Below are 15204 nucleotides of genomic sequence, written 5' to 3'. Positions count from 1 at the left end.
ACCTGGGTGAGATTTAGGGAGGCCCTCCCAGCTTGAGGTCAACACACAGGAAGTATGTCTGGAGGGTGGAGAGTGCAAGTCAGCTAGAGCATCAAGTTGATGACAGGAATTAATGTGGCATAAACTTAGAAGGGCTGGTTAGAACCAGATTATGAAGACCTTGAATCCCAGATAAGGAGTTTGGACTTCATTAGGTGGGCAGTCGGGAACCTTGAAAGGTCTTTTGAGCAATGGAGTAGCATTATTAGAGTTGTGATTAATCTGGCAGAAATATGTAGGATAGATTTCATGTGAGAGAGACTAGAAGTGGGCAAACTTGTAATGAGGTGATTGCAGTAGTTAAGGTGAGATGTCACGAGCATTTGAACTATGGTGGTGACAGAGAGAGAATGGTTAGGAGTGGATGGTTCTGAGAGATTTCAGTGATAGAATTGAACTTGACAATTGATTGCCTATGGAGAAAGAGAGAAGAGCTAAAGCTGATTCTGAGGTTATGATACTCTTTCCATTTGTCTTCTTGAATTATATCCCCCTTATCTTTAAATCTCTCTCTTCCTTAGGTAGCCTGGGTTTCCTGCAGCCCTTGCTACTTCCTGTCCTACAACTATCCATCTCTGTGAATTTAGTGCTACTTTTATTAGTTGTTCAAGCAGCTGTCCACCTTCTAATCCCACTAACCAACAATAGATTGAAACCTTTTTTCATCTGGGAGAGAAATAGTAGTGGGAGAATGGTGGGAAAACAGGACTCTGTTCCTCTGACAACTGAATTTCTGATCACATCATGAAAGTGATGGTAACACTTCTTATTATGGGAATTTGAGTTTCAGAGAATTTCTGTTCTCTGCTTCTAGCTAGGAATGCTTTCTGTGCTAATGGTGTTGTTTTTTGTTTTACAGGATGAATCAGGTGCAGAGAAAGAGAATGCCTCTGTTCTACAGCAGAACACTTCCTTGTCAGGGAGCCGGACTGGGGAGGAGAATCTTATTGATAACCCTTATCTTCGGCCTGTCAAGAAACCCAAGATCCGTAGGAAGAAGTGAAGTAGAAGACAATGAGGGCATTCCATTCTGAGTTTGTCTTCTTGACAGCAGGGAAGAAATGAGTAATTCACCATTAAGCTTAGGCCTAGAAAGAGTCTCCCTGAGCTTAGCAGGTATTTTCCTTGTTTCTCTCTTTCTGAACACCCACTCTTTCACTTTGAGGTATCTTAGAATGAAGCTGTCTCAACTTTTGAGATGAGATGACATTATCATAGCCATGAGATTAACCCTTCCTCCAGTAGAAATAATGTCTAGTGTGCAGTTGACCAGAGGTCTCCCATGGCCCTCTGGGCCACCTAGGACTTCTCTTCTGGTCCCTCTTTTCAGATGACAGTTAAAAAAAAACCCCTGAATTGCAAAGGGAAGCATTTACCCATTTCCATTCCCATTTAAAGGTGCCCCTGAAGGAGAAGGCTGGGTGGCCAAACTGGAATCTAATATTTTGTTGGGTCTTTGACTTCAGAGAAACAAGTGTTCAACTAACAGTGTCTTTCTTAGACTGTACTGTGGGACACAGGGAAATTTAGTGATTTCTTTCCTGTCGTAGGCTTTTATTCTGATTGAAACTTCTAGGCAGCTGTATTCCAGATGACCCTTTTATTGGTTCACCAGCAATTCTGACACTGGCCCCCAGGACAGAGCCTCATTCTGTGGCCGGTGAAGCCCTGAGAGCATGCCCAGGCCAAAGTAGCTCAGTGACTTGTTTGAATTACTTTTCTGCTTTGAGCCTGGCACACTTAATGAGCCATTGCTTCTTTTTCCAGGACAGAAGGTGAAACTTTGTTCCCTTGCCCTGTGGTCTCTGCCCCCTGACCAGGAGACAATAATTTAACATTTATTGAACTTCTGAGGAAGCTAGACTAGAATATCCCAGGCTCTTCCTTTTATGTTGACCAGAAAACAGGTTCTTAAAGAAAATTTTGTATAAGCTGCTATATATATTCTTGCCTAGGATTAATGCAAAATGATTTGAAAAAAAAATGCCAAATGAAAATTACAGGAGGGTCACAAATATTTTAAATGAAAGAGAAATAAGGAATCTCCTATAAGGTATTTTGCCAATCTTGAAATCCTTTTGGAAAGAAAATCTGATTCCATAATAACTCTTTATTCTCTCCTTCCCACTGCAACCCTGCCTCTATACTTCCTTTCCCCAATAAATAAAACTCTTTGGCCTGATAGTGCTACCCATGAACTTCCTGACTAGCTATTTTGATGGAGAGATTCTTTCTTAAGGGAAGAGAGCTGTTTATTTGGAATTGAAGAGAAATCTGCCAATTGGAGTGTGTTAGGAGAGAAAATGTCATATTCTGATGCCAGCTTTCAAGGCCTGTCTATAGTTAGCTAAAGTTGTAATACCCGTTTCGCTGAGAACACTTGAAAACTTTTTTCACAGACCAGTAGGCCTAGCTTTGTGAATCTTGGGTTCTTTTCGGCCCTTAGAGAAATGTAGTGTGGTGAGTAGAGGAAAAGTTCCCATTTTGGAGGTGAGCACTATAGAAGGTGATAGGACAGAATCGTTTACAGTCCTTTTCTGTAGCTAGCAACTACAATGAGCACTTTGGGGTGGTAACTGTGCTGTGTGTGCAGTCTTACTACTGTACTTGTGCATCACTGATGCCAAAAAGCATTTACCAGCACCTACTTGGAGGAGATATTCGTTAAGTGGAGCTTCTTGTTACTTCGCCAAGAAGAGCCACTGTTGCTGAAATACCATGTTCTGAGCTTTGCTGAGCAAAATAGGCCCATGTGAGAGAATCTGGGGGTGGGCCATTCACATTTCACCCCGACAGAAGGCTTGTTCGTGTATCATGTTGATCCTGACTCTCTGCTGTTATGTAAAAATTGTACATGTACCCAGACACTTATTTACAAGTTTCTATTTTTAAAAATTTGGGTGAGGTTTTTTGAAGGATATGTGGCCAAAACCAAATGAAAACTGTTACCTGTATGTGCATAATAAAAATCTGTGATGTAGATAGAATGGAATCACAGAGTGATAGCATTGACTTATCATCAGGAATTACTGTGTTGACCATATGTATTTGTGCACTATAGCTCACAATTACCTTTTCCACCACCCTCCTCTCTCTTTCCTCCAATGCTTTTTATTAGTTAGTTTAGGTTTTTGTTGATTTTTCTATTTTCTCTATGTTAGTTAAAGTTATCTTCCTATGGGAATGATTTAGCCTTTTGGACATATTCGGTAAGCTTAATTCCTTTGCAGACTAGAGACTATAAATTCTTTGGGTACCATAATCAATTGGTACCATGATGTATTAAGTGATTTTATGTTGAAAATTATACAATGGTGGACTAGAATCCATTTCTCCCAGGGTCTTAGGATAAGTCTGTACAGTTTATTGAAAGAATAATGGGATAGGTTATGGACATGGAAGCCAACATACTGTTCTGGCAGGGAGGGAATCCAGCATCCTGTTCTGACATGGAGAAGGAGGTCCTTTGTGCCTGTCTTTTCATCTTGCTCAGAGAAATCACTGAACATTTTCATTTCACATGGGAGAAGAGCCCACCCCATGCCTAACCAGCAGTCTCCATAATCTCTTCAATAGGGACTCATTACAACTGTTACTTAGAGGCTGCTAATAGTGGGAACCACTATCTCCTCCTAAGGTAGCCCATTCCACTTTTGGCCATCTCTAATTGTTAGGAAGTTTTTCTTTATGTCAAATCTAAATGTGCCTCTTTGCACCTTCTGCCTGTTTCTCCTGATTCTTTCCCCTGTGGCCAGTTTGTTGTTCAGTCATTTTTCAGTCATGTCTGACTCTTCATGACCCCATTTGGGGTTTTCTTGGCAAAGGTAGTAGAATGGTTTGCCATTGTCCAGGTCATTTTACAGATGAGGAAACTGAGGCAAACAGGGTTACATGACATGCCAAGGATCACACAGCTAGTAAATTTCTGAGGCCGGGTTTGAACCTGGGAAGATGAGTCTTTCTGAATCCAGACCTTGCTCTCTACTGTGTCACCTAGCTGCCTTGGCCAAGTAGGATAAGTCTAATATCCATTAATTCAACAAACATTTAAGTGTCTACTGTAATTAGAGTACTGAAATCAATAGTGCCAGTTCAGTGCTAGACTTTTAAGAAAGGTGTTTTGTGGAAGAACAGAAATGAGTTGATTTTTGTTGAAAGACAGTAAATTTCCAATTATGTGCATTGTCGGGGAAAGAGTATACAGACAATTCTTGCTTTATATAAATTCACATTATGCAAACTTGACTTTATGTAAATAATTCTGAAAGAAATCTGCGTTCCAAAGAAAAAAACTGTTAACTTTACTGTACGCTACTGTGCTCTCTCTCCACTCCTGTCCCTCAGCTCAGTGCTCCACAACCTCTCCCTCCCCCCCCCAAAATTAAACCCTCCAATTGAAAACAGAATGGATGTGCAGATAGACCTCTACTGCCAGTGCCAGACTGGGGGCTTGGCTTGAGACCTCTGGTGCTGAGAGATAGGAGACTTTGTCCCACTCTGCCCACCTGCCCGCATGTCCAGACTGCATATCTGTCTTCCATCTGCACTCAGGCACTGTATGTCTGTCCCTGGCACCTGCTTGTTGCCTGTCCTTTCCTGTCTGTGTCCATGTCTGGCCCCCAGGTGTCCCCTCTTTGCATATTCTTACTCTTGCTTCTAGGCAGACCCTCCTTATAACTGGCCTCAGCCCTAAATGTCCCTCCTCCTGCTCTCATTTCTCTTTCTCCAGCCCTTATGTGTCCCTTGAACTACGTGGCAGCTCCCTGCCCCTGTGGGCACACAGCTGCCTTCCTGCCTCCTTCCTTCCCTCCCTTCCCGATGTTTATGGGCAAATTCATATTGCATAAAAATCACTTTACCTGGAGGTCTGCAGAATAATCCACTTAACAGAAAGTGAGAACTGTCTGTATAGATTGCCAGGAGCGCCTGTGTCCCTGGCTGTGGTCTGATGCCGCAGAGTGTGAAGAGAGAAAGAATCACGGGCCAGGTGAGAGCAGTGAAGAACAAACTCTGTTTATTGATCTGAGGGCTCAGGCTTATAGAGTACTGGATCAAGCAATAGTAACATTGTTATTCATGAAAAGTACAAATCTAATTAGGTGATTTCCTTACTTCCTTGTACCTTGTCTGTTACATTCTTTCCTGCATCCTGTCCTGTACCCCATCCATTTCCTCCCTTCCTGCATCCTGTTCTCAGGACTCAGAACAGGGGGGTGGTGAGCCAACATCCTGAGTTTCATAGCTGTCAGGCTTAGTACAAGCTGCAGGTAAGACCCGGGCTGGCCTAAGCCCTCCAGCTCCCCAAAGCCGGCCCTCTACAATAGATTATCTAAAAAGATAAATAGATGAGAGCATTTATTAAGTGCTTACTATATGCTTGGCACAAAATGAAACAATCTCTGCCCTCAAGGAGCTTACATTCTACTGGATGTAATTCATTGTTTTATTTGAACACTTTATAGATCTGTGATTTCATTTGTGGGTATCTCCTCTGCTGAGAATCTCAGCACATCTTAGTATATGAGATTCCTGAGTTGCATTAAACAAAAAAACAACTAGCTGATAGCCCACTTTCTGGTAATAAGCCATCCATTCTAGATTTTTTTTCTTTCTAACAACTGAGTTATTTTCCTAATTCTGTTATATTCAGACTGATAGGGAAATTAGTTTTTATTCCTTGAACACAGATTGGCTGGTAGCGATGGGTAGTAGGAGCCCAAGTTCAGGCAAAGGTGAGTGTAAAGATGGTTAGTACAGCTGACTTGAGAGTTAAGAAAGGCAGCTATGATTTAATGGAAAGAGCCCTGGACTTTGATACTTACTGTGTGACCTTAGGCAAATCAGTTACCCTCTCTGAACTTCAGCTGAAAAAATGGGGATGGTAATATTTAAAACACTTAACTCCTAGGGTTAGAAAAGTGCATTATGGGCAGCTAGGTGGCACAGTGAATAGAGCTTTGGCCTTGGAATCAGGAGGACCTGAGTTCAAATCCAGCCTGAGACACCTAACACTTACTAGCTGTGTGACCTTGGGCAAGTCACTTAACACTGATTGCCTCAACAAAAAAAAAAAGAAAAAGAGAAAAGTGCATTGTAAATTGTAAAGCATTATATAAAATGAGTTATTATAATATCACTCTCAGAAATAAATTCTAACTATACAAGTTAATCTTGAGTCTCTAAGGCCCCCTGTAAAGATCTCTTTTCTTGCTAACTCTTTCTTACTGTTACCCTGATTTGCTATTTTAGGTGCAATCAGTGCTAAAGAGGATTAAGTCATGTCCATGGTAAAAGTGTGGTGCAGTGGAAAGAGGACTGAGGTCAAACCCCACCTTACTCTTTGTCAGATGTGTGCTTTTGGACAAATCACTTCCATTTTCTCTGTCTAAGTTTCTTCATTTTTAAGTAAGGGCATTAGATTAGTTTTAAAATCACAGATTTAGAGCTCCACAAGTCATTTAATCCCCTCATTTCACAGATGAGGAAATTGAAATCTTAAGAAATAGCATCCCCAAGTAATATTTTTAGATTCCCTCTAGCTTTTAAATCTTGTTAAATCCTTCAGAAAAATCACTAAATAAATAAAATGAAAGCAATTCCAGAGGAAAAGAAATAGTTCATCGATAATTACACCTAGAGTCTCACAAAAGAGATTGTAACAGCAACAAGAAAGCTGATGAAAAATTTAGCAAAATAATTACATTTTGAGAGAGAATCAGTGATTTGGAAAAAATAGAATATTTAAAATATATTCAAGATATCCTGGAAAAAAAAGGATGGAAGAAGTGGAACTTGAAAATATTGAGGTTCAACAAGAAATAATAGAGCAGAGAAAAGACAGCAAAATTGGAAGAACAGATGAGTCTCAAAGCACCTAATCTTAAAGACAGCTCCTGAAAGGGCAATCTAAGAAGCACTGGTCTCCCAGAATAGTGTGATAAAACAAAAAGTTTGACGAGCATACTCTGATAAAGCATACATGAAAAACTATTCAGATATGTTGAAACTGAAGAGCAAAGTAGAGTTTAATGGAATTCCATGGGCATTAATTGAAAGGAATCCCAGCTTTAACTCACCCAGAAATGTAGTTGCCAGGCTCTTGCACTTCAAGATCAAAGAAAAATAATCTTGCAGGAAGCTAGGAGAAGATAGCCCATTTATTAAAGGACAGAATCAGAACCACCCAAGATTATAAGAGAAAAAAAAAGTGGATATAATGCAATGAAAAATAACAGGGAAAACCTCTGAGCCCAGGGATATCTTATTTCAAAACTGGACATAATCCTACAGGAGGAAAAATAAATTTTCATAGAATTAGCTAAATTGTATTCTGTTGTCTCGTTAGAATATTTTTTTTTGTTTCTATGATCTCATTACTTAGGATAACATAGAATCTCCTTTTAAGTGTTTCTTTTGTTCACATTTCCTCTTATCAATTCCAATTTGTATTGTTACAGTCTCTAAAGAATGAGCTTAACATTTCTACTCTTCTGCATTTTGAGCACATTTCTGATCTGATTCCCTGATTCATCAAGAACTCTTTGTCCAGAAGCCTAGTCCCCAGAGCCTGAGAGAGTCTGGAACGGTGGGACAGGGGAATAGTGTAAGAGCTAAGAGACTGAGCTGCCTTTGGGGAAGCAATGAAGACACTGGCCTTTGGCAAAGAAAGTGCAAGTAATACTAAATACCCTCTTAAGTAGCCATTCATCCAGTGGACTGAGAGTAAAGCCATCTGGTGGCCAAACGATATACTATATTGCCACCCTGTTTAATTAAATGACATCCTGATTCTCTGAGGACTGCAGAAAGGAAAATGAGTCAGGTTATAGCTTCTGCAGCACCACCAAGTATACACTTAGCACCCACCAGTCATCACAAATACAACCACAAAGTAATATTTTCAGAAATGAAGGAAGGCCTAAATAAGTTTGTTATTCTCTTCAAGAACTAGATTACTCAGGGGCAGCTAGGTGATGCAGAAGATAGAGCACCAGCCCTGAAGTCAGGAGGACATGAGTTCAAATCCCAGACCAAACACTTAACACTTACTAGCTGTGTGACCCTGGGTAAGTCACTTAACCCTGATTGCCTAAAAAAAGAAAAAAAAAACCAAACCAGTTTACTCACTGTAAAATGAAGATAATAATACCTACAGGACCTTACAGGACTGTGAGATTCAATTGAATTGATACATGTAAAATACTTTGTAAAACTCAAAATGCTGTATACATGCCTTAATAGGAATGAATGTCCCTGAGGTACATGGACATTCACTCTTCATTATTCAGTCATTTCAGTCTTGTCTGACTAGTTCTTCATGACCCAATTTGGGATTTTCTTGGCAAATGTACTGGAGTGGTTTGCCATTTCATATTCCAGCTCATTTTACAGATGGGGAAACTGAGGCAAACAGGGTTAATTGACTTGCCCAGAGTCACACAGCAAGTAAGTGTCTGAGGCCAGATTTGATCTCAGGTCTTTCTGACTCTAGACCCATTACCCACTGCACCACCTAGCTGCCCCTCTATGTTCATATCCATGATAAAAATGATAAAACTATCCCAAGCCCTCTGTGGACCAAAGAAAAGAAACAGACATTTAGTAAGTACTTACTGTATGCCAGACACTTTACTAAACCCTTTAATAGCACTACTGCTACTACTACTACTACTACTACTACAACTACTACTACTACTACTACTACCACCACCACCACCACCACCACCACTACTACTACTACCACTAGCTAACATTTATATATGGTTACTATGTGCCATGTACTTTGCTAAGTGCTTTATCATTATTATTATTATTTTCATTTGATTATTATCTCATTTGATCTTCACAACAATCCTGGGAGGTAGGTGCTATTATTATCTACATTTTATAGATGAGGAAACTAAGGCAAATAGAGTAAGTGACTTGCCCAGGGTTACACAGCTAATAAGGCAGGATTTGAACACAGACTCTTCTCAGGGCTCTATCTGCTGCTACCAATCAAATTACCAAGGAAATGTTTTATAGAGTTAGACAAAAATAAGAAAACTCGCACAGAGGAACAAATAACAAGGGAGTTTTTTTTTTAAATTGGCATGGAGGTGGTCTAGCTTTATAAGATCTCAAATTACATTACAAAACAGAATATGATTTTTCCCATTTTGCAGATGAGGAAATTGAGGTCCAACGAGGTAATTTGCCCAGCTAGTCAGGATTTGAACCAAGATCTTGTGGGGATCTTTCCATTCCTCCACAGCAAGCTAGGGAAAGGGAACACACTTAGGGATTCCTACTTCCCAGCCCATCCATGCAAATAATTTAGAACTGGAAGGAATATTAGAGTTTGCTTTGTTTAACTCCTTTATTTTGCAAATGAAAAATGAGGCCCCTAGAAGAATAAAATGGCCCAAAAGAGCCTTTCCTAACCATATGGATCAAATGAGATAATAATTGTAAGGCACTTGGCACAGTGCCTGGCACAGTAAATGCTATATAAATGTTAGCTATTGTTGTTGTTGTATGGGCCCCCATGAGCCACCACAGGTTTTGGATAAGAATGACATGCATTAGTGGGACAAGGGATTTGCCAACAGGGGGCCCCCTATTCCTTTCAGTGTTTCTTGTGCTTTCTTAGAGGTTTTATGAGTGCCTGGGGATAGTTAGCATGCCTGAGTGCCCGGGGTGATGTGGAAATCACAGGACAATAGCATCCTAGATTTAAAGTTAGAAGGAAACTGAGAAGTCATCCTCAGTTTCCTCGGCTGTAAAATTCAGATAATAATAGCACCTACTTCACAGGGATGCTATGGTGAGGGTCACATGAAATGTTTATAAAGTGCTTAGCACAGTAGGTGCTTTACAAATGTCTATTCCTTTCTCCTTCATCCAGTCTAGCCCCTTCATTTTACAGATGAGGAAACTGAAGCCCAAAGAGGTAAGTGACTTAGCTAGGGTCATGTAACTAATAAGTATCTGAAGTGAGATTCAAACCCAGGTCTTTCTGACCTCAAGTGCTGCACTCTACTACACAACTGTAGTGGTGGGTAGGGCAGCTAGGTGGCAGCAGTGGCTAGAGTGCTGAGCTTGGAGTCAGGAACTCCTTGAGTTCAAATCCCACCTCAGACACTTACTAGCTGTGTGATCCTGGGCAAGTCCCTTAATCTTGTTTGCCTCAGTTTCCTCATCTGTAAAATGAGATGGAGAAGGAAATGGCAAACCACTCTAATACCTCTGCCAAGAAAACCCCAAATGGGGTCGTGAAAAGTTGGACACAACTGAAAAAAAAGCAACTGAACAACAGTGGTGGGTAGGGGGAGAAAGATGGGGAACTGAAAAAAGAGATTAGAGTGAGTCCAATCATCTTGTTCCCTTCCATCTCCCAACACTCTATAACTCCAGGGACTCCCTAGCACCTCTAGGATCAGATGTAAACTCCTTTGTCATTGCAAACTCTTCATAACCTGCCCTGTCTTATCTGTCTAGCCTTAATAGCCATTATTTCATTCCAGGAACTCTGTAGTTCATCCATATTGAACTTCTTTTGGTACCTCACACATCCTTCCACCTCCCATCTCTGTGCCCCTGCATTGGTTGTCCCCTGTGACTACTGCTTCCCTCTTCACTTTCGCCTCTTGGCAAAATCCCTGGTTTCCTTTTCAAACTCAGCTCAAGTGATACTTTAGGCAGGAGGCCTTTTTTGATTCCAACAGCTAGCACTTTCCTCTTCAAGGTTACTTTGCACGGATTTTGTACATACCTCAATAGGTGAAAGTTGTCTGCCCATTAGAATGTAAGCTCCTTGAGGTCAGGGACTATTTCATTTTTCTTTGTATCAACATCAGCTAGCATAGTGCCTGGCATATAGTAAGCACTTAATAAATGCTTGTTGATTGATTGTCTTTAGCCTCAGAAAGACCCCTGGTGGTGCATCTTAAGGTGGGGAAGAAGTAAAAAGGAATTCACCTCTAACTTGGCTAATTATGATACGCTCTTAAATGGACAGTGTAAAGAGCTGGTCTACCAACTCATGTAGACAATGAGTTGGGCCCTGAATTAAACAGGAGAAGTCGTGGAATCTAGATTGACTTTGAGAAATTGTTCACTTATTTTAATGATCCTGAATTTCTACCTGAAGCAAATCCCCATCCCTTTGACATCATCAGTCTTCTAATGATGGGATGTGGTTGTGAGTCATGGAATACCACGGTTTCAGAGGAAGTAAAGTTTTATGTCATCCAAAGGGCAATGGAGAAGCCACTGTGTGTAGCACATTACTAAAGAAGGGTTATGCAGGAGAAGTGGAGGGAAAGGTATCATAACCAGAAAAGAAGGTGAGTGGGTCAAGTGGTAAGAATGAGGGACAGCCAATGGACAGTCCACAAGCTCCATGTAATGTCAAAAGAACTAGAGGAAGGCTTCTTTCTTCTAGCACCTTGGATAGATCCTCTAGGAGAGCAATCACAGGAGGAAGTGGACCAAAGTCTCTTGGGATGACAGGGCATGGGCTGGTTGTGTTCCTCCTTGTTGGAGGGAGTGCCCATTGACGATGAGATCACATCTACCAGAATAGCTCAGCTTAGATTTAGGGTTATGACTCTCCTATGATGAAGGCATGGACAGTAAGTTCCATGGCTGCCTGAGCAGGGCTACGGAGTGGAGGCTAGAAGACAAATAATATTGCCAGAGATGGTCTAATATCTAGCTAAGGCATGGAACCCAGGGGTCTCATTGCAGGAAGTGACAACATTCCCCAAGGCAGCAACAGCAATGATGGTGATAAAGTGACAGAGTTTTATAGATGACAGAGAAATATGATAGCAGGAACAGCAAGTTTCCAAGTTTTGAGGGGGAGAAGATGCAGGAGGGTCCCTGGACCACAGAGTTAGTTGTACAAGTTCAGGCAGGAAGAGTGTTAGCAACAATGTAAGGCTGATGGCATGCAAAACCCTTTTCCCGAGTTGGATTAGGGAGTTTTCTGAAGTTGTTCCCTATGATTCCTTCCCCAACAGTTCATGAATCTAGGAGAGATCACTTTGCATTCTGTCCAAATTAAGTATCTTGTTTGATTTATCATTCCTGCTTGGTCCTATAGGTAAAAAATGCATTGGATTGGGACGTGAGTCTTCACATTAAAATTTAGCCTTTACATTGAAACCAGATCTGAATAGTAATGCAATTCCTGAAATAAGTGGGATACACATAGCCTTATATCTGGTCCCTCCTTCCTTCCCTTAATCACCCAAATCCCAAAGCCAGTATTCTGTGATCATTAAGATGATTAACTACTGTGACCCCAGGGCTAGCCCTAAGTGATTCATTTGTCAAATACGGGCTATATCCTCCCACCTGCCCCACCCCACCTCCCCCAGGGCATGAGTCAGTCTGAGCACAGGCCTCAGGGCCTGCCCTTAGAAAAACTATGAAATAGAAGTTTGTCTTCCCCTCTCTCCTGGTGGTGTTTTATCTCTCAGTCTTTCTCTCTTTGTTTCTGTCTCTGTCTCTCTTTCATCTACTGTAGTTTGTCCACAGAGGCCCAGTGTTCTCATAATAATTTACATGCATATAGTACTTTGCCATTTACAGAGTATAACATGTATATTTTTCATGAGAAACTTATAGCCACTATTGTATTGTTCTAGGTTTACAGATGAGGAAAACTGAGGCCCAGAGAGTTAAAGTAATTTGCTTATGATCACATAACTAGAAATGGGCAGATGGAGGATTTGAACAGTTCTCTGTACTTCCAAATCCCTTGCCTTTTTTCCACTACACCATACTGTCTTGTGGTCCCTTTTTGTATTTACTCAACCCTACCCATACATGTCCCATACCCTCCCCATACTCTCTCCAAGTGCTGGGTGCTCTGGACTTATTTCTTTCTAATCCTCTTTCCAAACTTGCTCCTAATTAGTTGTCCCAGTGGCCCGGAGTCACTTACTGCTAGGGGAATTTGCATACTAATAGGGATGAAAAACCTTTCGTGGTAGGATGCTCCCTATTAGAGCTGAGCTGAGTGGAGAAGAGAGTTTGGGGAAGGTAGGGGTTATCTGCCTGCAATGGCAGGCCTCGTCGTAGATAGACAAAAGTGTCTTCTGCTTTATCTTCATAAAACCAGCCCTGCCTGCCTTACCATGCTCATAAGGATGTTGTCATTACAAAATGAGACAGTTATGTGAAAGGAGTCTTGTTCTCATTATTGGGATAGGAATAAGGATTGAACCTTTGATGCCACTAATATGTAGTTGACTGACTACATAATATGTCGTGTCTGACTCTTTGTGACCTCATTTGGAGTTTTCTTGGCAGAGATACTAGAGTGGTTGGCCATGTCCTTCTCCAGTTCATTTTACTGATAAGGAAACTGAGGCAAACAGGGTTAAGTGACTTGCCCAAGGTCACACAGCTAGCAAGTATCTGAGGCCAGATTTGAACTCGGGAGTCCAGGCTCAGCACTCTGTGCGTTATGGCATCATCTAGCTGCCCCTGTAGTATAGGGTACTTCCAATACCAGTGCATGTTATCTTCTCTGCAATTTATATCTTTAGAATGTTGCTTAGGGCACTGACAGGTTAAGAGATTTACCCAGGGTCACACAACCAATATGTCTCAGAGGCAGGACTTGAACCCAGGTTATCCCAATTCCAAGGCTGGCTCCCTGTCACACTATGTGCTTCAATTTTTTCTTTAAATCACTAATAAAGTTGTTCACATCAATCTGGCACTTCCCAAAATGCTTTCTTTAAAACACTCCTGGGATATAGGTAGTGCAAATATTTTAATTTTTATTGAGGTCTTTTATTTTTTACATTTCATTCACTTCTGAATATATTTCCCCCTCTTTTTACCTAGAAAAAGAAAAAAAGTTCAGCAAATCCAATTAACACGCCAGCCTTATATGCCAATATATGCAATATTCCACACCCATAGTCTCCCCTCTCCCCTTCCCCTCACCCCCACACCTTCTGCCTCTGGAATGAAGGAAGGTGCATTTTTTCAACTTTTTCTGAGACCAAGCTTGGTTGTTGCAATTACGCAATATCCAGCTTTAGTTTTCTTCCTGCTTAATATTGTTGCAGTCGGAGTGTATGTGCAGCTAGGTGGCGCAGTAGATAGAAAGCACCAGCCTGCAGTCAGGAAGTTTGTTGTTCAGTAATTTCTGTTGTGTCCGATTCTGTGACCTCCATTTAGCATTTTCTTGGCAAAGCTAATGGAGTGGTTTACCATTTCCTTCAACAGCTCATTTTACAGATGAGAAAACTGGGGCAAACAGTGTTAAGTCACTTGCCCAGGGTCACACACACCTAGTAAGTGTCCGAAGCCAGATTCAAACTCCAGAAGTTGAGTCTTCCTGACTTCAGGCCCAGTACTCTATCCACTTCCCCACAGACATGACTGAAAGTACCAAACAACAACAGTCAAAGTGTATATTGTTTTCTTGGTTCTGTTTACTTTAAAGGTCAATCTCTGAAGAGCAGGGCTGAGAAATGGGATTTTCTCCTAGCCATCAACACATATGCGCATTAGGCCAGACCCCACCCAACTGGTAGATCTAATTTCTGTTCAGAGTATAAACAGAATCCAATCTGGGCAAGACTTTTGCCTGGGGGAGGTACCCCTGTCTTTGGTCCCCTCCATTCGAGTTTAAGGCAACCCAGCTCATGAAGGAGAAAATGAGCCAGAGAAGTCCTGATGGAAATGGTTTCCCCTGTCCAGATTCCTTGAGGCTGCTTACAAGCCACATTCCCAGCAGCAGGAGCTCCAGATTTTTAGCCCACCTCCTCATTAAGTGTCCACCAATCAGGGTTGATTTTCACTTGTCAGGGGGAGTTCCCTTTCAGGAGGGATTGAAAGCATTTCATGATCTCCCTTAGGTTTGGTTACCCAGAGAAACCACTGGTCATCAATTTATTGATTGCTAGCTAGCCTAATTAATAAATTGATTATTAATTACCCAGAAACTCTGTTGCTCTGGGTTTTCATTTGTCACAGCAATCTGACAGTGTGTGTGTATGTGTGTGTGTGTGTGTGTGTGTGAATGAGTCCCTCCTTTTCAACGTGGGTGACAACAGTGGAGACTGGTGGTAAGTGGATTGTAGTAGATAACAACACTGACTTACACACAAGGAATGACATCCTGGGAAATGTATGATTGGAAAAGGAGGTGGGCCA

The 15204-nt window shown here is 41.4% G+C and overlaps 1 protein-coding gene across 3 annotated transcripts in view; it reads left to right on the top strand.

Moving 5' to 3' along the window:
* Positions 1 to 13749, top strand: part of TAF8 (TATA-box binding protein associated factor 8) — a 34358-nt gene extending 20609 nt beyond the window's left edge. For all 3 annotated transcript variants that reach the window (XM_078155364.1, XM_020979743.2, XM_020979742.2), the window contains exon 8: positions 899 to 13749. In XM_078155364.1, coding sequence (XP_078011490.1) covers positions 899 to 1042 — 144 coding nt within the window. In that variant the 3' untranslated portion in view covers positions 1043 to 13749. The remainder of the gene's footprint in view (positions 1 to 898) is intronic.
* The last annotated feature ends 1455 nt before the right edge of the window (positions 13750 to 15204 follow it).

The sequence above is a fragment of the Phascolarctos cinereus genome, unplaced genomic scaffold (assembly GCF_003287225.1).
Source record: "Phascolarctos cinereus isolate Bilbo 61053 unplaced genomic scaffold, phaCin_HiC Scaffold_5;HRSCAF=322, whole genome shotgun sequence".
Classification (NCBI taxonomy): domain Eukaryota; kingdom Metazoa; phylum Chordata; class Mammalia; order Diprotodontia; family Phascolarctidae; genus Phascolarctos; species Phascolarctos cinereus.
The sequence above is the reverse complement of the archived record's forward strand: the minus strand, read 5'-3'. Positions and strand labels throughout refer to the sequence as shown.